Here is a 24,615-nt window from a genome sequence, read left to right on the forward strand (position 1 = left end):
AAAAGTATGCTAAAAATTCATTCACGTGGAGGGATGGACACAAATCGTCACCTTTCGGCCAAGTTATCACAAGCGCGATGCGACGTCTCCAAATTTCCGCCGCTATTTTATTTTTTCATAGAGAAATCACGGAAAAAATGAAATTAGGACTGAGCCCTAGAATTGCTTCACCTCTTACCCCACAGGGGCAGGCCCTGCGTGGGTAAAGCCCAGCCCTAACTGGGCAGGGTCTAGCCCTTACCAAGTAGGGCTGAACCCTGAAGCAGGTAGGTTTGGGCTCTACCCGCGCTGGGCCTGCCCCTATAGGGTATGAGGTAGAGCAATTTTACCTACCCGGTAAACCCGGACCTTCCGCGCAGGTACCAGCCCTAAACTCGTTTTTTCCGTGATTGTTAGTTGGACCTGTTTGAAAATTTTACTGACTTTTATTGGCAGCACAAAGACAATTTAGTGATATTTTCAGACAGCCTCGTTGAACAATTCCTCTGTAAGAAAATAAAATGGTGGCGGAAATTTTTAAATGTCGCGTGGCGCTTGTGATACTTTGGCCGGAAGGTGAGGAAATATTGCGGCATTGTTGAAGGTCCTTCTTTAAAAGAGAGGTTTTCTATGGAAAGGAGACACGCTGCTCTTGGCGACGCGGTGAAAAGTCGGCGACGCGGGTCCAGACAAAGGCATTATTGCCCCACTGCGCGGCGGGGCGCCCCGGCTGCCTTTTCTCTCTCGCGCCCTCGTAATGTATCCAGCGTGTAACCCGTCAGAATCTCACACGAACCTATTTTTAACCTCACTTTTGTACCAAACAAAGCAAAGTTAGGAGGATAGTAGCCCGCGCTGATCCACGCCGCGCGGACCCGGGAACCTCGCGGGGCGAATATTTTTCTTACTTAGCGTCTAAGCGCGGGAACTTGCTATCCGCCCGTTTTCAATTCGTTTTAATTAAATTCAATATTTTTCACCCGCGAATTGTGCCCATTTTTCTCCGCGCCGCAGCGTCCCCCGCGCGATAATAGAAATAAATTAAAAAAAGGGTTTTTTGTTGTTGTTTTTTTATCTCGTGCTGCGGTGTCTTGCCCGTGCGGTGCCTCAGGATTCTCCCTCGTTTCGAGAGTGGACCTAAGCGGTGAATTTACCGCGCTCGTAGTTAGTTTCCTTGAATTTATCTTCGCGTGGAAGTTTTAATAAAGCCTGGAAGGAGTTGCATTTTACCGTCACTGAGGAGGAGTACCCTACGTCAAGATGTCTCAGAAAAGTCACAGGAACCACAGTCAAAAATCGTAAGTTTATTGAGCTGCATTAAACCTTTAAATGGAATCCTGCACTGAATAACATTAGATTCATTACAACGAAAGTAACTGCTACGTGAAGCAGCGACTGATAGGCCCATGGCAAATTTTAGTGGAGACGACGAGAAATGTCATGTTGCACTTTAAAATTGTTGCAGTTATAATGACAGGAGGAAAATTTGGTAACGCCTAATATTTCGTCGTTAGAACTAAAAATTTGACAGTGTTTCTCGAACGAGAACCAAATGACATCAGCTGATGTAGAATTTTATTTGGTGAATCATTCCTTTGAATGACTGTACAGATTCTTTTGAAAGTTTCTTGGAATCGTATTTAAAGGCGCAGAGGGAATTCCCTGGAACTGTCAAAAGGATCCGCACGTGTACGTCTTTGTAAAGAAATAACTTTTCCAACGAAATTTGGCAACATCAGACGTTGCTTAGTTCCCTTTTGAAGAGCTTTGACCCGTTTCCCTTTGCATTGTTAACAGTTTTTAAATGAAATTAACGGTTTTCTCACTGCAATGAAGAAGTTCTAGGAGAGCGAGGTTCCTTATTTTAATGAATCCAATTTTTCTCAGTGTAGCAATTTCATACTCCGTCCTATCTTAAAACTTTTGGCTGGTCCATCGGTGAGGGTTCTGATATGTTTGTCGATGAAATATGATGAGACTTATTTAGAATGAAGTGATGTGATTGGCTGGTTTCATCTTTTGGTGACTCAGTCGGGTCGGAATCAGTAATCTAAAAGGCGTATCATTTGCTTATGGACAACCCATTAACCCTTATTACCTGACCCTATAAGGGGCTCTAAGAAATTCAGTGGTGCAACCAACCAATCATAGAACTCCGCTTTATACAGTAGTCATCTGAAGCGGGATTTGGAGAGTTGGCCTGCAGATTTGGATTTAGGAGCTCGTGAAAGGGTATTCTATATTTTTTCTACCCCTCGATGGTTAAATTAGGACAAAGGATAGTTCTCAACTTCGAGTAACCTATTTTTTGTAGTAAAAAAACAAGAGGGCTGAAGGCCTATTGTCTTTGCCTCTCATTCAAAGGGAAATTTAGAAAAATAAATTTTCCAACAATTACAGGAAATCCAAATTTGTTCTCTGTTTTTCTTCATTTGTATGTGAACTGATTCAACCTGTAGGCGTAGGCGAGAGTTCAGACTTTTTAAGCCGTCACTTTTACAATGATTTTCTCCATCAAGGATATCATTCTAAGGCATAGACTCTCATAGAAACTGGAGGACGAGATCCCTTTATCTTTGAGCTCATACTTGTATTTAGGAATTGATATCCATTGAACAATATTTCCAACTCAAACTATTACGATAAAGCTAGTTGTTACTTGTTCGATGAATTGTGCATGCACCCATGAGATACCCGATCTTAGCATGGTTTATTAATTAGATACCAGGCAAACAAATCGTATGGATGTTGTAATTGCGGTTCACTATCGTCTTAATAATTAGTGAGTGTTGCAGATGAGCTCAAATCTGTACAATCATTCTTAGACTCCTTGCATTAGCGTCACATAGAGACTCTCACTCTGGCACCTACCACATCGCTGGCGTAAGCTTTTACTTTTGGGGATCGTGTACTTTCTAATAAGTAGCGCCACGCACATCGTCTCGCTTTCGTGTTGTATAAAAAGCAGCAAGTTGAGAAGTTTTCTTCATTAAATTCGCATTTTCTAATCAGCTACTAAGAGGATGAAATCGATTATGCAACTAAACCTTCTATATCCGAATTTTGTTGGTTTGAAGTGTCCACTCCTTTTTTTACATTTTGATTTAAAAAAACATAGTCTATACAATAAATAGACTGCGGGCTGTTGGCTCGTGTAGATGTAAGTGTTATTGTGAGTAAGATAATTTTGACATTTTTAATGGACAAATATTAAAATTATTTGCGGAGATACAATATTTCAAAAACCAATATGGTTTATTGATTAATAGATAACTCTACTGAAGTTATTTTCATCTTTGAATAAAGGCCCGGCCGTTGAACCTTACATCTTAGGATTTTTTTAAAATTGTGCCAGTGTGCAGTGTGTGGAAATAAATCATCGCCCGTCTAACAAAAATACGTAACTACACACTGATATGAGCCCAGAAAAGCATTGAATTGGACGGGCAACAGGGTTCATTGCAAAATGTAATTACGCCCTTATGTCAGGAGGGCGACGAAATGTGGGAAATATGAGGATAAATGTGACAGGCGAATATCCCGTTGGCTTCAATATTTTAAAAGCAATTAGAGCGCAGGGTTCGAGCGAATTGCGTGAGAGCAAGTCTTGGAAAAAAATTATTTTTAGGTCCATTTGAACCGCCGGATCAATTAGCAATTTGTCAAAGTAAGTAATTGTACTTGTAAGCGAAAGTAATAGAGAGAGGAAATGAACGACTAGTTGAGTGATTGGCTCCACAATATTATTCGTCTCACGCAAAAAGAGCAGAGTAAGTTAAACATACATTTTGCTGTCGCACATTTTGTTCCCTGAATAAAAACTAATCACGTACTCAATTCATTCGATTTTTTTGTACAAATATTACACTTGAAAATGCATCAGTCGGCCATAAGAGACTATTAATTTTATTTTCTCCCCCCTCTCTCCATTTTTTACGCGGCATACGCTCCATTTAAAACAATGGAGGTCGATACAAAAATAGTTACAAGAAGATTATTATAAAGTATTATTAAAGTAAGCTTCATTCAAAGAGAGTAACTCAGAAATGAAAATAAAAAAAATATAACCAGAAGTAACAACCACAGTAAAAGACTAAAATAAGACTAAAGGACTGAGGAACCGAATGTATCAGCAACTAGTAGTAATGTACGTTTATTTTAAAGCGATACCTCAGCACCTTTGGCCGTTCGCTTCAACTGCAGTTTGAAAAATGGTTATTTACGAATTAAAATAACAACTGCCTCAGGAAGATCATTGCCAAACTTTAACAAATGATAAAGAATATATCGTTGATAAAGGTTATGATAAACTAAACTGTATAACTAAAAGATTCAGCACATTCTCTAGTTTTACGTGTAGGGGCGTAAATTTTAAACTTAAACATAGGTGGAATCCGTCCAGATCAAGATACAGCTAAAAAATTACGTGAAAAAATGAATGCGACAATTATCAAATGAATGGTTACTGCGGATTAAAACCTGAATACTTGAGTAATTTTCCGAAATAGGCGTAATATTAGAACCTGAGATGATTTTACTCCCACGAAAGTAAAAAGACTCTAACTTTAAAATAGTTACTAAAAAAGGAGCCATGGCAACCCTGCGTATACGACTTCTCCTGTACCTGGGCTGAAAAGGTGGCTAAATTTTGGATACAACTAATCGTGCTTGATGACCGCCCATGTTGCATATACCAAAAACTGAAGGATCTCTGTTCTACTTACGACGAAGTACTTGGTGCGCGTGATAGGTACACATAAATGTGCGTGCTAATGTTTCAAACAGAAACGGGTATACGTCTCTTTGTTCCGGGAGCTTAATTAGGAGGATGAAAGTCAATGTATTATAGAGGTTTATCAGATTTGAGGATTGTGGAGTGTTTAAAAAAAAAAAAAAAAAAGACTCACGAGTTAGTTACAAAGAGTTTAATTGAGAAACAAGTTGCTGTACGATACAGCAATTGCATCGACAAAAAAATTAATACGGCTCTTCTCATTTTTGAAAGAGCCCTTTTGTATCTTTTGAATGTTTTGCTAAAGAAGCACTTGAGCTCATTCAAACTCGGAGAAATATTCGCCATAAAAATAATGTCCTCTGAGGGGTAAGGATGCAAATTAATTAAATGTTAAAAGTAAGCCCGGTTGACCTGCGCTCTTAGGCCACTGACCCTCTTCATTTTTAATGGATAAAGAAAATCGGACATAGATAAAACGAAACGCTAGCAATTAAAATTGTAGCACAGTCAATATAAATGTTTTAAATATGAGTTATTTGAGTTAAGAGCCAACAAAGGGAAGGATATCATATTTTCCAAGCATAACTTCAGATAAGTTAGCGGAATTATGAGAAAGTAAACGAATGGTGGATCATTAATTCAATTACGTGGCGTCGCTGCTCGATCCAAACCACATTTCAAAGGTTATTAAAAATAAACTTCAGGACCGATCTCCTCATACTTTAAAGAAAAGTGATAAAAGATATAAATGAAACTTTTTCGTTCTCAGGATACTCTCATCATCGTTAGAAAAATCTGATTTTAGTTGAGGGGAGGGAAGGATGTATTTTCAAGCGAATATAGATGGCATCGTAATTTTCTTGCCCTCCTCTTCGGTTTCTTCGTATCCGTGTTGCATTTTTTATTGAACTCATCCTTCGCTTTATCATTTCTTTCACCAACATTTCCAATTTTAATGATGAGTCTGATTGGACAGACGAAAATACAGCTTACTATGTAAACTATATTAATTTTTAAACTTGCACAATAATCATGTCATGTCCGCGATGTATGTCTTTAACTCATATAGAACGGACCATTTATTTGAGAACCTGGTTTCTATCACAATTTTTCACACAGCCTTCCTGAGAAACTGTCTTCCAGTTGTCGGCGAGCTCAGGCTTGCCCTAAGAAAATTATAGGATTTGTCTTTTCAAAAATGAACAAACGATCTTGGAAAATCTTGTTTCTCATTTTCGAGTATGGTTTCAATCGATTCAAAGCTTGTATTTCCCTCTAACTCGTCGATTTCTCGCACCTAAGAACGTAACCACATTTCAATGTTGTCAAATTTCTCCTGGCAAATTAATTTTATATGATTATTGAGGAGAATCTTGGAAATTTTTAACTAAAAATTTCAATGATCACGAATTTCATGCAAAAATCAGGACAATTTTGGATTAAAATTTCACAGGCGCATTTCGATAAAATATGCAATTTTTTGCGCCGATTTGATAATCTTGGAATAGAGTTACGTTTCTTCGTCCGGGAGACGACGAATTATGAAGCTTAAGCAAAGTTTAAGTTAAGCTTTGTTGGATAGTACAATGCGTCAAATTGGTTTTATCGGCTTGGTTGGCAAACAAATTACCCGACACGTCGCTCAATAGCCAACAGTGAGGTAGGTCAACAGTTAAATGTTGAAATTCAAAAGTAAAAGCTCCTACCATTGCCGAATAACAAAGGTGGGTCTCCTTGTCTCTGGCGATTACTTTGCGACTTTTCCTGTAAAAATTCCACTCAGTTGGCCGTACCTTTTGTGTGCAACAAGCCCATTTGAAGTTAGCTAAACTCTCTTTTGGCTAGCGGCCAAAGTAACCTGAGGTCTCACCCGTATCCCGCGGTGCATTCATTTTGGTGGCAGTTTTCCTTGCCTACTTTTGAAACCTGCCTTTTTAAGCTCTCCCCCAAAACCCCGTTGGAAATTTCCTACTTGAATCTAAGCATCTCCGGATTTTTCGAGATTCATTTTACATCTTTGCGAAGTCAGCTTAAAATTGAAGCACCGAGTGCAAAAAGGGCATTTTTGTCACCTTGCGGCCAAAACATCGCAAAAGCCACGTGACAAAAATTTCCGGCGCCATTTTATTTTTTTACAGAGAAATCGTTCAACGATGCTGTCTGAAAATTTCACTGAATTTTGTCGACAGCTAAAAAAAATTCAGTGGAATTTTTTAACAGATTCAACCAACAATTTATCTGTGAAAAAATAAAATGGCGGCGAAAAATTTTTGAACCATTCGCATGACACTAACTTGTGATACCTTCGCCGGAAGGTGACGATTTCTTGGTTGCGGTGTTTCATAATCTTTTCTAACGTTTCATCCATTATAATTAAAGCAAAGTATGGAAATCGTCAGAACCTCTACCAAATTTGTTTATAATTTTACAATGCTGAATACGAAAAATTTCAGAATATTCACCCAATAGTTCTCTCTCTAAAATATGGATTAGCAGAGGAGATTTTGAAAGACCGCGACCAAGATTTGCCGTTTCTGCACCAAATTTCTGGATAGAAGACGTGGCAAGGGTGATTCGGCCTCATTCACTGGGGTTGATCGTGTGATCATCACCCTATCCGTGCTCTACTCGATGCGATCCTGCATGTTTAGTATACGTTGGACGGACGCCAGGATGTATCTCACTCCAAAAATCGGGCACCCGATACTGTGTCAAATGCGTTCGGGACGCTCGTGCCAAGTTTAAGAAATACGGCAAAAGGGAAACAAGATGATATCTGCAATTGAGAAGCCATTGCTATTTTGTGGAAATTTCTATTCAAATATCTGCTGTCTACAGCAAAAACGCCGTAACTCCACTGAAAATGTTTTCTTTTTTTCCAGCACTTACTGCTCTATTATGAGAAAATTCAATTGCCACAATGCTTCATTTTTTCCTTTTTAGTTCCCAATTTTAAGACGGAGTTGTATTGAAAAAGTGAAGAATGAATATTTGTTAGCCTAGGTTTTCTGTAAAACAGCATTTTGTCAGGAAAAATTTAAAAAGTGTCGAATGAAGGCACGACGTTTTTACTTTGGACGGAAGATGTATCTTTTCACTTGGGTAAAGGTTACCGTAAGGGTCCAAGTAAGAGCCCAGGAAGTTCCTTGGAATAGCATTAACGGTCATGAATTCAACAATGAAATAATCTTGTTTCATCTTCTCATAAAACTGCAAAAACGCAACGTGTGACCAGATTCGGGGATACTGCCCATGTAAAGTTCGCCTTTAATTCTTGTGCAGGCAACAAACTTACTCAGGAGCACGAATAGTCATCTTCTCAGATAATACGCATTTATAGTGACATATGTTGTCTCGCCAACTTGGTTCAATCGTAATATGTGAAGCTTGGACCTTGTTACGTGAATTTCTCCTTCAATTTCACCGCCGGGCGGACGTCAAGTCTCTCAGAAAACACAAGCAGTTATCTACTGTAAAAAAAAAAAAAAAAAAAAAAAAAAAAAAAAAAAAAAAATCACGAAAAATTCTGTATTTGCAGCTCATTTTCATTGGCCTTGATTCGCAACAAACGTAATGTAGCCATAGAAGCAGCGCATGGTCCGCACCTTATTCGCATCCTGAAATGCTAATTCGCTTGTTTTATCTTTGTCTTCCCATTCATCATTTCGAGTATTTTAAAAAATACGTATGACAGTGATAGTCAAACTAATCGATTGGAAACTTATCTATTTTAAAATTGATAGCGAGATGTTCCAATACGTAGGTATTACAGAAGCTGCAAAAACTGCAAAATTTAAAAATCGACATGTTTCAAGGCCCAACAACCGGAAACAACAAAAAAGGGGGAAATTGAAGTGGAAAATGAGTTCTAACACGCAAAGTTCCAGTTTTTAGATTGTCTTTTCTTTGCAGCTGTTCACCAGATGAAATTGTCATTTCCTAAGTATTTTGTTTTTGTTATTTTTTTTTGAGGGGGGAGGGGACTCATTGAGGTGTTAATTGTTTTTGAAATAATTATAATACCCTAATATATACAGGATGTAATGTTATCCTAGCCTATGCGGAATAGGCAATAGCAGATACCTATCTTGGAGTGAAATGCGAATTTAAAGCGTATACGCTCATGCAAAATTGCGAATGAAGTAAATCATAGGTAATTCTACTGCAAACCGGAGCGAAATGCACTCCAGCTTTTTGTAAATATGTACACCTTGGCTCTGTACATCACTCCCAAATTTTCAACAACGTATGCTGAAATGCTTTAATCTTTTCAGTAGCTTTTCTATGTATTTCTTCGAAACTTTTGCCTGGCATACGAGTACAATGATAAACAGGCAAGGGGTGAAAGGGTGCGTGCTGATGGGGATCCCAGTTTCAGTTTCCCCGTTGCTCAGAGAACCAAATCAAGAAAAGAGCAATGAACCCGACGAGCGATTGCCATCGCTGGCTTCTCACACGATGTCAATACTTGGGAAGGAATACATTTTAAACCAAAATCTTTATGCCGTGAGATTCCCAAGTGAGAGACTTTAAGCTAAATTAAATAGCAACGTTACTTACTAGGTGCTCATATGTGGGGGGAGTATGCAATGTGGAGAGAGTTTGCAATGTGGGAGGAATGTTACCGCAAAATTGTGGAACTCAATATTTCGCATCGTGCCGAGTCTCCCAAAGATGTTCGTCTTTTATCCTTCATCTTTCACCTTCATTTCCATGCCTACACTTACTCTGACTATCCCCTATTTGTATCAATCTCTACCGCAGACTTATTCTGCCGCTCTTTGCTATTACGCGGATCTGTGTTTTGATTCAATCCAATATATATTATTATTATATTCATATTTCTTTATTCTGCTACACATCAGTTCTTATCCTATATACATCCTTTTTCTTTCGTCCCGACGAAATCCTATTCCAACCGGCACGTTTGGGTTTCATCAACATACACGAAGTCTTAGCCGATTCATTAATATGTTTTTGCCTTTTTTATCGCGGGTTCTACGTTATACCATTTTTGCAGCAAACAGTATGTTCCTTTTTCTGATATTACATTTTGAAAACATATTACCGTTCCACCATTACGCATGGAAACTGTAAGAGAGTTTCCAACCAATGAAAACAGAGGAAAAAGATTTTCGGAACCATTAAAGACAATATTTATTCTTAATAAACAGTGGCGATTCTTGCAAAATGGTACCTAACACTGCTGTTTCTCCATATATGCGTTTGTAACGCAATCAATCAAATGGGCAATCCAGGCGGGGCCGGTTACATTACGTAAAATTGAGTTTCATGGTACATTTGAAATGATTATAAACTGGAAGTAAACAAACATCAAGGTATTGAAAAAAACCTTACTATATTGATTTCACTCGAAATTTTTAGTAAAATACGTATCAAGCTTAAAGGCTTTCAGCTCTTTCCTCACAAAGAATTTGATTTTTAAACCCTAAAATGAAGCTGATAATCGCGAAGGCGAAATATTGCATTCGATCTCGAATGGCTGACTTTTGCATTTACGTACTTCCAGCTTGGATTTAGACTTTACGAACAGTATATTTAAAACATTTACAGCTAAATATGCTTGAAGGTGCAATGGGTCCGTTTTTTGCAACAAATTCAAAGTGGAACCAGTATATTTGCTCCATTTTTGCTGACTCCATCACAGCTCAACTTATGTTGGTTGCCAATATAGAAAAATCGCCAATTTGCCACTGGCGACAGAATGGAACGGTCGGGTAAACACTTACCTAAAGACTTCAAGGTATAATCGTCATGGGACGTGTGAATGATAGACTAAGTTCTTTCTAAGGTGAAAACAAACAAAATGCAACAAATTGGTGGCGTAAAGTGGAGCGGGAGCGTTGCGAGTTCACGCCTCGCGTCATCGCGCCTTCAATTTTGCAGATGCAACACGGACATCCATAATGTACGAATAGTTGTATCTCTGCGCCTTCACCAACGCGCCTCCTTTTCATTGCTCTATTTTCATACTGTGTTTGTCTCTATTTGTATTTGTGGGGCTTCAAAGGCTACGGGAGTGACACAGCCAAAAATGGGAAACAAGTAATCCGATTTTTTTTAAAACTTTTCTCCCGAGTCTCACGAGCAGCGCGAGCAGAGCATTGCGAGTTCACGACTCACGCCCCCTCGCTTTAAACGTCGTATATTCAATATGCACATCCACTAATCACGAATAATTGTATCGCGAATAGATGTTTAAAAATTGTCGTCTCGCTTTTTTCTTAATTTCTCCTCTCCCGTTCATTTAAGAATTTTCCGCATTTTTTCTCGGTCATAATTTTTTTCTCTCCATATTTTGCTATCTGTTAGAGGAGCGTCTTCGGCGCGTCAAATATCGTATTTGCCACTGGCAGATTGGCCTTAAGATCAGTCTTAGCCTGCTCGTCTCCACGCTCACTCAGTACGCTTTTTTAGACTGCGGCAGAAGATCCGCCATCTTGCTACTTGCATTTACATTCTATGCGGAAATGACGTCGAAAGATCTTCTGCCGCAGTCTAAAAGTGCTTAAATTTAGTTGGCGTTGGAGGTGGTCTCTAATTCCTGCAAAATCAGGGTCAATTTTGCAATTTGTCAATGCTGTTTATCCTCCACTTAAGCCCATCATTACTATCAATTTTGGGTGAGGGAAGCTGCGATTGCGACCAAGAATCGATTGTTTAACTTACATCGTCATATTCCGGCCAACGTATGACAAGCTCCATACGACGTTTAAAAATTGCAAGCCGCCATCTTTTTTTTTATTATTTAAAGTAAAACTGTTTGTTGAATTTGTTTGAAAATTTTATCGAATTTCATCGGCAGCACGAAGAAAATTCAGGGCAATTTTCAAACGGATTCAACCAACAAGTTTTTTTTTTTTCTCTCTCTACTTCAAATAGCACAAGAGGGCTAATCCTTGCGCTTTAGTTTTTTATTTTTTTTCCTACTTCAAATAGCCCAAGAGGGCTAATCCTTGCGCTTTAGTTTTTTTTTTTTTTTTTTTTTTTTTTTTTTTTTTTTTTTTTTTTCTACTTCAAATAGCCCAGGCGGGCTAATCCTTGCGCTTTAGTCCCAGCCCCCCTCCGTCCCTACAACCAGTCTCAGGCAACCAGTGTTTTAGACCTTCAGACTCGGGTCGCCTGGCCGGGAATCGAACCCGGAACCTCCCGATCATAGAGCTAGCGCTACAACCACTACACCATTGGAGGCCGACCTCTGTAAAAAACTAGAATGGCGGCTAAAATTGTGGGGCGTGGCATGGCGCTTGTGATACTTTGGCCTGAAGGCGACGACACGACATTTAAATGGCGGAAAAACAGCACTGCCAACCTTCAAGAATGGCGGATGGGTAAACTGCATGTAAATATCGTGGAGATAAATGAGTAAATGTTGGAAGGTCCCGCTGGACGTCAGGTCATACTCGACCATGTCAAGCATGTGAAAGACCATCTCGACAGGCGCAGCCGTCTCGTCTGACGGCGGCTCAACAGCGTCTCTGTCTGGCTGTCTTGGGCGATTCCTGCCAATTTTCGCGTCTGCCGAACGGATTAACAGCATCTTTCCGCGTTTTCGTTCCAATGCCCTGTAACTTACGTTACGTTCTCGCATTCACATCCCGATCCCGTCCACTCTTTACGAGTCTAACATGAATTTGCATGGCTTTGAGTTTCTCGTCGTTGGACGCGCTACTCAAAACGAATCGAAACGTGTTAAAGGCCTCTCTTTGTGTTTGTCGCTCTTTCTGGCCCGGTTTTTTGTTCCTCTCCCTTTGATGCGAGATTTTGACGAGAGGTAATAAAACTCGCCCCCGCGGTTTGCATCTGGCCGACATACGGAGATGAAATTAGGTCACCTTCACGGAGGAATATGTTTTGACCATAAACATGCAGTAACAAAAAGTTGTCTGTACAATGTTAATGAAAGGTCAAATCCCAAAAAGGGAGAGACTGGGGTAACTGATGGAATTTTTAAGCAAATTTTCGTTCGTCAACTGTTGACGAAACCCGTGGGTAAACAATTTACCAAGAACGTCATCAAAACAAATGTTCGTTCTCCGGTTGTGATTAAATGGGTACAGCCTAGCCTTTCCCGCCAAATCGCCTGTAATTGAATATAATTTAATTTTCGTCAACAGTTTACGGGTTCGTAAACGTGCTCCGCGCCACGTTATCAAACCTGTTGACGACTCTGGTAGAAAGAGGCCACCGGTCTCTGATTGGTTGATAAAAATACAAACTTCATTAACGCGCAGGATAACTGTTTACGGATTTGTTACGGAGTTGATAAACGAAAATTTGCTTCTAGGTATAATACTTTTTTTAATGGAAAATAATAAAATGATGACTGAACATAGTGGACGCAAAAGTGTCTGGTTAAATCTATGAATGCTAATGTAACAACCTCCACGGTTGATATTACATCTTCGGGATGTCAAATTAATTATGAGACAATGCCGAGCCCAGAAAGATGTGACGGAGGCATGCCCCCCACTCCCCTTCCCCATCGCCCCCACTCGAGTCAGAACAGAAGCAGGAAAGTAGAGGGAAGGTAAAAGCACACTTTTAGGGTATGGGAGGTATAGCTTTTTTATTACTTGAAAATATTATCTTTAGCTTAACGCTCCTGTCTCTTGTTTGCTTTTGCTATGGGGCTGTCCATAAATTACGTAACGCACTTTTTCGGAATTCCCCCCCCCCTCCCTCTTGTAACGCTTTTGTGAAGCATGTCCCTATCCTTTAACACGTAAAAACAAAATGGCGTAACGCTCTCCTCGGCTTCCTTCCCCCCTGGAGCGTTCTGTAAATGGACGGTTCCTTTGCTTTGGTAACACTCCTATATCCAGAGGCAAATAGTGTATCGAGACAAATCTTACCTAAGTAATAGTGGTAAAAATAAGTAAATTTTGAAATTTCTAACATTACACCATTTGTAAGCTGATACTGCTTATAATGAACCACTAGACAAGGTACGAATTTAAGCAATCTGATACATGTTCCTTAACCAGAATATCACGTAGAACACGATTCGCACAACAAAAATCACTGAAGTCAACTCCTAACGAAGATATTTACGTTTTTATTTCACACTGGTTACGAGGAATTTGAACTGCCCGCTCACAAGAAACTCAAAGCTCTACGCGAGTCAAATCGCGCACTACAACGGTTTCAGCAAGCTTCTCAATCGAGCAATGTTCATTTCCCACCATGTGTTGTTCCAAATAATAGAAGCAATTTGCTATAGCTGAGCCATAGCGTCACTATTGAGGTTGCCAGATTTTTATATCGCAGAAACTGTCATGATAATGTTTAGCGCGCGGTGTAAATCACGAAGAGCATTGAGTCTTAATGAGCGAGTGGTTTGAATTCACGCATCAGGAATCATTAAATATCTTTGTCAGGAGTTGATTTCGGTAATTTTTGTCGTGCGCAACGTGTTTTACGTGAAATTTTGGATAAGAAACATGTGTCAGAATGCTGAAATTCGTACCTTGTCTAGTGGTCCATTTGACATGACAGGGAGTCTTTTTCGCAAAAGTTTGTGCGAAAGGACTCAAGACCCCTTTACTTCCCGGAGTTTCTCCCAAATCTACCAAATTCTAGGTAGTGGCAGCCACACCGGCCCAATCCCTAAAAACTCCCCCTAAAAATCTGAAGAAGAGGGGTGCTGCTGCCAAGCTAGATTTACACGAGAAATATCCTTTACTCTCGAGGTGTCACTGGATCCGCCATTGTTGTATGGCTAACCCATGAGTATTCTCACAAAAAACAATTTCAACATCCAGAATAGTGTGCTAACATTTTAGTATACTATTTTTCCGCCTTTTCCCCCTTCTAACTCTCCGGTATGACGCGTCTCGGACAAGAATTGTCGCCGATTTGAATTTTTTACAACGTTTCTTTTCCTGTCATAATTAAAGGTTTGCGAGGGTGATTTCACGATATCAGGAATAGCTAAAATGTGCAACACCTTAAAAATAAAAGTTCACCAATTTCAACAGGATTTCATTGCCTCATTTTAAATGTATTAAAATTCATTTTTCCAGCTTTGGCACGCTCTATTTTGATTCAGTACAAAGTTATCGTGATTGATAAAGAAGCCATTAATTGCATCAGGTATCAGCGCTTCCCGTGGGGAGGTCCACGCTAACATGACGGCCCTGTCGCATTGTGTTGGTTACGTAACCGACACACCGTGACCGACACTTGAAAATGTGTAATAAAAGATGATACAAGAGATGAAACTTGGCAATTCTTGAGTTATGAGGTGGAATTAATGCTGCCTTAAAAGTTTTCTAAACTTTGGGGACTTCCTTTTAGTTAAGTATTATTAAATTGAGGATATTGTGTAGTGAGGAATAAGTGCTAAACACCTGAAAATCACTGGTTTCCATAAAAATTAAAGTTTACATTGTAAAAAAAACTGACTTATCAGTAATTGTTTGGTCAAGAAGACTTCAGCGAGTAATCTGAAGACAGATTTGAACCTCCTGACTCCATCTGGCGAGGTAAACACTGCACTTCATACAACTGATAAAATATGTTGCCAAATGTGGGAACACATCTTCCTAATGACTTTTCTTGCTTGATTACAAACATTTTCTTCAAAATGGCAATTTTCTTGAACATTAGAGTCTCCTTTCAGCAAATATTGCCAAAGAATTCATGATCAGTACTGATTTATTACCGCAAATTGCTCTTTTGCTTCAAAATTGGGGTTGGCGACGCGTATCTGACCGGACATTTTCGGCATTTAACGTCTCATATTATTAGATATGATGATAATTTATCATATTTTTTAGCATGGACAAGTTCAGGGACACCATTCCTATTGATTTATCAACTTCGTTTGCAATCTTTTTGTCCTACGACGTTTATAACTTACGGCGACATGACTGATGACTATTCCTCTTATCGTGCGAAACCACCCTCATAAATATAATTTTTATATAATTCTATCTGTAAAAAAATTAATTACTGTTTGATTTTTTTTTTTTTTTTTTTTTTTTTTTTTTTTTTTTTTTTATGGATTTCACGCAGGCGAAACTCATCGCTGACGAGAGGCTCGATACAAAAGAAGACAAATGAAATCCCTAAAATGAAAGAGAGGGCGAGACTCCTGCAGAAGCAGATGATGTTTGAGAGGAGGATCCTTTTCGTGTGCACAGGAGTCATAGGTATTGCAGCAATTGTCTGGTTATTCTCCATAACCACACCCTACTGGTACTGGATCCACAAAGGTGATTTCAAGGACGGCATCTACGTCAACGAAACTAAAAGGTAAAATCATTATCAGAATATCTTACAACAGACTAACTAAATACACTTTTAATTGCATTTCCCATTGTCGGGAACAAGACGGTGTTTTTCCGTCGAAACCACTATGAAATATGTAATTCTAGGTACGGTATAACCTTTCGCGACAAATATTGATTAATTCAATTGTATTTCTGACTGTACGTATGAAAAGAGGCCTTGGCATAAGAAACAGTGAACTTTGCTTAATTTGAACACTGATGAATCGGGACAGAAAAAATATCCACCGGAACGGAATCTTTTGAATCCTTTCAATGTAGAAATAATTCCGCTTTATTAGGATAGAACCCTGGTCTATAAGGAAAATTTTCTGCCGGAAGAACGCTCAAAACGCACGTCAAAATCACTTAAAAATTCGCAAGCAGCACCCGAACAGTCAAAGCACGGAGATTATGGCGATGACGAACCACCGTGCCGGCTCCATGTTTCATCAGCTGATGCGCAAAGACACGTTAAATGCCTTAAAAGATTCTATATCAAAGAGGAATAAGATCATTCTTACGTCGATGCTTGACTGATCTCAAAATTGACCATTTTCTCGCTGCTTTTGATGTTTTCGCATCGCATCGGGACATCTGCTCAGTTGGGACAAAATTGTCTAGGACGGATGTGCTGCGATTAAGAAAAATTGGCCGTATTTCAAAATTGTGGAACTATAGCAAAGTAGCATCTTTACCTGGATAGTGCTGAAGGAGCATTTTGACACAAAACACGCTATAAAATGTTCATTCAGACCAACCATACGAGGGTTAGAAGTTGGTAGTTTAATACTCGTATAAGTAAAAAAAGCTGCTTAGAGTTATGGTTCGCCATAATTGGGGCTAGAAGTTATTGAATCAAAATGCAGATGAAAGTCTTAATCGGTGCATAAGTACACTATACTGCTTTCTCTTGTTCCTTGGATACTTCAAAGAGTATTTCCGGAATAAAAATTAACATTTTACACTTTTCAATCATCATTAAGGTGATTCGATGGACGCCATATTTTGTGTCAGAACGGCATGCGATATACCCAGGTAGCAAGGTCTGCTATAAAATAATTTTTATTATATCTTCGAAATAACAGTTTTATTGCTATTAAATGAGAGTTTTAATTCCTATTAATATATTATAAAAAAACAAATTATCGGTTGAAAAGATCGATTAAAGTACTCCCCAGTTACAACAGTTTCAGGCGCTATATTCCTATTTTATGAAGTTAAAAATAACAGTTTAAAATAATTTAATGACATAAATCAACAATGATTAAAGTAGTGAAAAACAAATTTCATTTGGAAAATTTACTGGTGTAAAGCGACACTTGTCTTAAAATAAAAATAAAAAATTAAATGTTGAATACGAGTTTTGAATTATTCTTGTAAAGTATTAAAAAAACTTAAATATCCATAGAAAAACTAATTTCTAATAATAGAACGACTCGTAAAATTGTAGTTTTATTGAAAATTAACAGTGTCAATATATGAAATTTTATTCGTTTTTAATATTTTGTTAAACTGTTATTTTTTGGTTTAAAAGATCAATTATAGAAACTCCCCAGTTTCAGGCCTCATATTTCTATTTTGATCACCGATGACGGTGAGCACCGATACTTCCTCTAAGGAGGAGCAACAAGACTATGCAGCAGGGATGTGACTACACTCGACACACCACACTACAATCAACGCTATAGATAGGCACATGCCCTGTCTAGGCACAGTTAACCACAGGGGGGTCATCAAAAATGTGAGAAGAAAATCCACTCATATGCACCGAACAAAGCAAACATAGAAGCCGTCGATAAAAAACGTATGTCGTAGAATATAAATAATATATTTTATGTTTTCACTACACACAAAGGTTAGACAGGCACCATAAACGACCCATCCAAAAACAAAATAAATCGGAGCTCTCTATCGGAAATAAAAGGAAACACCCCGATTACAATAAAACAATCGGAAATTAAAAAAAATAATGTAATACTAATTTATATTTCACAACTGTTTAAAATAAAATGTTTTGCAGAAAAACTGCAATAAATCAGATATTTAAACTGTCATTTTATCACTATCACTTGTATCTTTTTATCGATTTAAATTATATTTTCCTTGTTAGTGATAAAATAGTTATCAAAGTTTTTTATAAGGATTCTTTTTCGACAAAAATTAAAGCTACACCGGTTTTCAGGAAACAATGATTTAAAAATAGTTTCTCACCAATATTGTTTAATAAATAATGTAATATAATTAATATTTCATGGTTATTTATAAGAATGTGTTTTGCAAAAATATGGCAACAAATGAGATATTTAAATTTGTTTTTTATTGTCTTTTTTTTATCTTTTTATTGATTTAGATTAAATTTTTCTCATTAGTACAGTATAATACTTTATGTTTTGTAAAATAGCTTTTTTAAAACAAAATGGTCTACTTCTGTGTTTTATGAAATCAACTTTAAAAAAAAATAAATTAGAATAATTTTTTTAACTTTTTTTAGTTATTAAAATGTTAATCTACTTTCCTTTCTTTTAAAAAAGTTTTGTTAAGTAAGTGATTTGATTGAGAATTTTAAACCGTCGTTTTATTTCAAAATCTAAGTATGTTTTTATTGCAATAATAGTTTCATTTTCGATCGGTGTATAACACTAGTTAAATTTGTGTTATATTTTCAGAAAACATGTACTAAATTATAAATTTTCCATGGTATTTTTTAAGTATGTAAGAAAAATTTTTCAGTGATTATAGTCGCAAAGGACTTCTCTTTTCCGTTGGTTTTTCAACTGTTGTACTAGAGCAAATTTTTCGATGAAAAAGTGCACAAAAGTAACAGCGTTTAAAAAACTGTCGTGAAATTGCAATTTTGAAACTGTTACTATTGCTACCTGGGTATCGCATCAATTTGTTCCATTTTTTCAGCTACTCGTCATTTTTCTCCAATTTTGAAATCGCAATTCTGTTGTCAGGAGTTTAAAGCACTCACTTACCAATTGTAACAAAGAAATTCAACGTAATAAAGGCGTGGTTTTTTCAGAGAGAAAACATCGCATTCGATACTGATATCGAAACTGCACTCGAATGCGATATTTTCTCTCTGAAAAAACCACGCCTTTATTACGTTGAATTTCTTTGTTACAATTGGTAAGTAAGTGCTTTAAACTCCTGACAACAGAATTGCGATTTCAAAATTGGAAAAAAATGACGAGTAGCTGAAAAAATGGAATAAATTGATGCGATATATCGCATGCCGTTCTGACACAAAATATGGCGTCCATCGAATCACCTTAATATAAACTTCGAAGGATTCAGACTTTCAGCGATTCTACCTTTTTCTATTTCCCTCGAGAGGTTGCCAGATTGTGCGATAAATGTAAATATTTTACTGAGGAAAAAGTGTTAAAAAAGCAACTTATCTGGCAACAATAGAGTCCGGGAGGGACGAGAGGCTGCCTTCCTGGGAAAACCCGTGATTTAGCTGGAAATGTCATTAAAACAATTGATTCTGTTTGAAGCATCAATTGTATACGAAGAGAAAGCTATTTTAAAATAATAATCGTAAATGGACACAGATGCTACAGAGAGGGAAAAAGGAAAGGGAAAGGAAATGAAATTAGAATATGATTACTAATTTTTAAGGTTCATTCGTGTATCAGTTGGATTTTATGTAGAATAATGTGTATGATTAAATACTGCAGATTTTTACAAAGCAATGCCATAAAGTAAGATAGGAAGGTTCGCTACGCGCGTGTTATCTGTATAAGAACTTATTGTAACTGCATCCACAATTGCTACAATGCATGCCTCAGGATCACCAATCAGTTTCACCAATTTACTTTCACCAGGTTTTTTCCCTTGTTTCCTTCTTCTTCTTCAATATCGGTCATGAAGAGAGTGATTATAAAGCGAAAGAAGGTGGGGAAGCCATTTTATGGATTGAAAACCTGGTTTGCCCCAACTTTCCTTCCATTACTTACAGAGATGAAAAATGGAATATTCTAGTTTTATTTTATCTATAATACATAAAAAAGTATCCTAACCCTCCCCCCTTCCTAAAAGGCTCATTTTCAGTTGAACTGTGTTTCACAGCTATTTGTTCCTCTCTGATAAAAAGGCACAAGCATAAAGGAAGATGAAATGGAGGCCACCGCAATAGTCTAAAGATTGAAGGCGTTTTCGAAGCGACTACATATGAAGCATGAAAAAGAAAATAGCTATGCCTTACATCTGTCTTTTCAATAACGGGACGGCCCGCTCCGACCTCCCCGGAAAAATCACATAAGAATATCCCCACGATCAGGCTGTTCCATTTGTCCCTAGCTATCACCAACCTCATCTCCAGGCAGAATTTCACGAGCGCCATTTGAGCTCAGACGCCATGTTGCCATGTGTCATAAAAACGTTATAATTTTGTTTCCAAAACTTCAACATGTTCTTTTATGAAAAATTCAATAATTTATCATGATGATGTTAGGCATATTCGATAAAATTTACTGATGATCTAGTGCGTTATTTCCTTCGGAAAAACATCTATAAAGTATGAGAAGTTTGGCAATATAGGGTCCAGGCCCAAATGGCGCTTCTGACGTTCTGTCCGAAAGAAGACGTCTCGCATATAGCTCCGAGTATCTCCGAGTGAGCTTTCACAAAACTTGGACGTAAGGGCGTGACTCAATTTGGACGTGAGACCTGGAAAGAATGGACTCAAGTATGGAATTACATGGAAGATGGCGAATATGAGTTACGCTTTTTTGTCGGTGGGAGCAATGGGAAGTTGAGGTGAAGTTCTGTGCAATTCTGAGAGGCTAGTTTGTCGGTTCTTTTTGTCCATGAGCCAAATTACATTGTTTCGTGAGATTGAATGGGGGTGATAGCGTTCGTTTCGGGACTGAGGGGTCATGAATTTGAATGATATACGGACGGCCACGATGAAAGATCGAGTCGGATTTATTAGCGTCGCGGGACGTTTCCGCGATTCGTCATCTGCGTAAATGAGACGGAAATTTCTGCCAACTCGGTGGTTTAATTGAACTCTGCTGTTTTTATGAGGTGAGGTGCGGTACGAAGCTGTTTCATTAAATCACGCAGGTCTGCACTCAAAAATTCGGGCATTTGTTAGGTGATACCAGTTCATTTTTAGCGCTGAGGCAGCTAATGACTTTGATTTTGACATCCACAGATTTTCCAGAAAATGAATTTATGCTCCTCATAGAAGAATTGTGCTCACTAACAACATTCATATTAGAGCATCAGTAATCAGTAGCATGGCTTGCTTTGCGATGTATCGATTGATTTGCCAATTGCAACTGTGGCAAAATGATCGATATACAGGGTGTTCGCAACGAACACCTTAGTAATCGATTCTTTACCGTACCTGCATATGGGGATATATCGATAATCGATCATATTCCATAACGGACATGCAAAACTCACCTGCGCGTGCTGACCAAGGATCATGGAAATTTCATGAAAAATCGGGAAAATAGAAACTTTTTCAGAATTTTCCACGATGCATTGACGTACAGCGTCAAAAATAAGACGTGAAAGTCTTTGTGTCATTTTGAATATGCTGAAAAGGTTATAAACACCTGCCTTGATATCAGTGTTTCAACATGTTCAAGTCTATTTTGTCGTTTCAGAGGGGGAAAAATTGCCTTTATCAATATCTTTCAAGAATGAATCATATTCGATAGTGTTTCGATGTATTGTTTGGGTCAAAACAATAGAACATAACCTCAAACAAAAATGTTTAGAATTAAGGTAGAAAATTTGAAAATAGAGAAAATTCCTAACAATTTCACTTTGCATTGCCATGTGGAACTCATAGATATCAAAAGTATATCACAAAAGACTCGTTCCCCGACAGATTACTCGATTGACATTTCAGGCTATCGACGGTGAAACTACCAAACCACGTATCTCGTTTGCGGTGTTTAAAAATCTACGCTCACATTTTATTTTTTTGAGGTAGACCAAATCAATATCATTCCTCGAAATTTTCACAGAATTTTCTCCGCACGAAAAGGAAAAATCACAGAAATTTTCTAGACTGGACGTTAGTAGTTTTTCATTTAAAAAATAAAGTATGATAGGAAGTCTGCGACGTCGCAAACCGAGATACGTGGTTTGGTAGTTTCACCGTCGCTATGTTTATACATGTTGTACCAATCGACATCGACATATTTCTATTGATCCCTCCATTTGATGTATCGAATAGGATCCATTGTCAAAAGTATTTTTTAGGACCGAGGAAAAATTTTCAAGGGAAAATTTAAGAATTAAAAACCTGATCAAGTCGGTTAATCGAGCCCTTAAGATGGATAAAATAATATGTTTAATGAAACGACTACCATACAGCTTTAAAGAGGTACAGTCTGCATTGTTTCTTAAATGCTGAACACCCTAAAATTCAAAAGATCGATTTTTGGAGAACATCTTAAATTTAGTGAACGATAAATGATAAATGCAAATTCGATAAATTACGAGGCCTCCTTTAACATCTAAAAGTCATATTTATAAGCCATATGGATGTACCCAAGGAAATGCGTTTCTTAAAGAACATTTTGAATATAAATACCCAATAGGTGGTTTATAATAATATTAATAAGGTGACTTTGAATATGTCTTTAAGCTCTCAGTCGGGAACTGACTTTTCTTTCATTGCCTTCAGCTCCATAACTGAGAATTCAGTTCCTGAAACCGAAGATTGAGTACCAAAAACCGCAGATTAAGGAAAATGTAGTTAACCCGAAATGTCCTGGCTGTATTCATCCTTGCCATACTCATTTTTAGTGTATTTTTCTTGTATCTTTCTTTTGTAAAAAAATGATATTTTATCTAGGGAAAGTTCGGCAACATTCGGATGTTCATACGGCGTTTCTGTTTAGCACGGTAGATCTCACCTCTGAGGTGCCAGGTTGCGATAGTTCAAAAGCGACCCGCATGAAATCCATCCGATTCTATTTTTGCCTCGGCAGGTTCTTCCAGGCGAGTCACACAGGGCTTTTCAAAGTGTGTCGAGAGGCTATAGGCAACTCCACCGTCAAAGGGAACGTCACCATCGTGGAAATCATCGATGCGGCCAACTCAACGTCCAATTTCGATGAGGAGCTAACTACGAGCGTGGTCAACGAAACGATGGTCCACTCCCCTTTACGGCACTTCCGTGAGTTAATTCATTTATTCCGATCGAATTTAGAAGCAGCCCAACAACATACATCCCTGCTCTTGCAATATATAAGTCACGGACCAATAGTCAAATTAGGCATTTTTCCAAATGCCTGACTACAGGTAGATAGTAAAAAGAGAGATTGAAATATAAAATAAATAGGGGAATTTGGAGGATCTGCCAAGTTTTTCGTGTTTTTGATGGACATTGTCTTCATACTTTGCTTCTCGGGTAGGAAAAATTTATTAAAAAATCAGTTTTTCTTCAGTTTTACACTGAAAATAAGGAGGGCTTTTATCAGAGGTATGCTAAACACTGACACGAGTTTACTTGATTTTTGACACAATGATATTGTATGTTCAGGATAAACAGGCATCGGATAAAATTTACCATACTTATAGTGGACGATATTAGAATTTGCTACCGTAAAGTCTGACGGTGATTACAATACTTATATCACTCTTCTACATTTTTTTTTTCAGTGAAAATACATTGTTCATATCGTGTTCTACCATTAAACTATCTCTTATGAGGCATTCATCGATTTCAAGTGAATGTTAACTAAATGCTAAACATTCTGAAAACAATCACGAACACTGATAAAACATCTACCAAAAAACTTTTAATCGTGCTCATGGCGCTCTTCAGCTGATCTAGCTTATCCTCAGCAAAAATCCGGAACAATCTCGAACTTTTAACCGGAGGTAGATCTTTCTACCTAGGCCTTTGACAAACTGCCTAATTTAACAAGTCCAGCGTGCAAAGTATGCATATTAACGGTTAAACGAAAACAATGCGTATCACCGATTGTGGGATTGAGCTCATGTCTGAAAATGTATTCGAATTTAGAAATATAAAAAACGGACTGTAGAATTGTTCCCGGATGAGAATATTTCTGTTCACACATCCCTGTGACATGTGTAACACAGAGCTCCCTTCAAAAAACGAAGTTGATATGCTTTCCGATAAAGAATATGTGCAATGAAAGCGGAAGTTTTGGACTAGCGTTCCGTCACGTTTTCCCGTACTTTCACTGTCAATTTCGAGAGACAATCAAAAGGTATTTGTTGGCTCAATAAAGGCTCCCCTCCGCGTCAAGTAAATGAAAGTGCTCTTAAAAGTGTCACAAAACATGCAAGTGACGCGTGCCAAAAACTTCTTCAGGTGACAGTGTGTTTACGTTTTTAGTTCCACGATTGTCGGCTCATGCGAAAAAAGTTAAAAACTCGCCGATGGAAAGACACCCCGGTCCGACAACGAGGCCAAAAAGCTTTCCCACGAGGATTACGCTTTCCTTGACCGTGGACTTGACGGTCAGAACAATTCCGTAATGTCGGAAAGGAGCAAGAAGGAAATAAGAAAGAAAGAGGAATTGAACACGGCTCGAAATAATCTTGGATAAAAACAGGGGAAGAAGTGTGAATATTTTGACAATCGACGAGAACTAC

The 24,615-nt window shown here is 38.0% G+C and overlaps 1 protein-coding gene across 1 annotated transcript in view; it reads left to right on the plus strand.

Moving 5' to 3' along the window:
- Nucleotides 1–731: 731 nt before the first annotated feature.
- The window catches only part of LOC109031317 (uncharacterized), a gene marked incomplete at its 3' end in the record, with an annotated part of 35,992 nt that continues 12,108 nt past the window's right edge, over nt 732–24,615 (plus strand). The window contains 3 exon segments of the mRNA XM_072299107.1: nt 732–1,277; nt 15,755–15,994; nt 22,977–23,164. Coding sequence (XP_072155208.1) covers nt 1,240–1,277; nt 15,755–15,994; nt 22,977–23,164 — 466 coding nt within the window.

The sequence above is a fragment of the Bemisia tabaci genome, chromosome 4 (genome assembly GCF_918797505.1).
Source record: "Bemisia tabaci chromosome 4, PGI_BMITA_v3".
Classification (NCBI taxonomy): Eukaryota; Metazoa; Arthropoda; class Insecta; order Hemiptera; family Aleyrodidae; genus Bemisia; species Bemisia tabaci.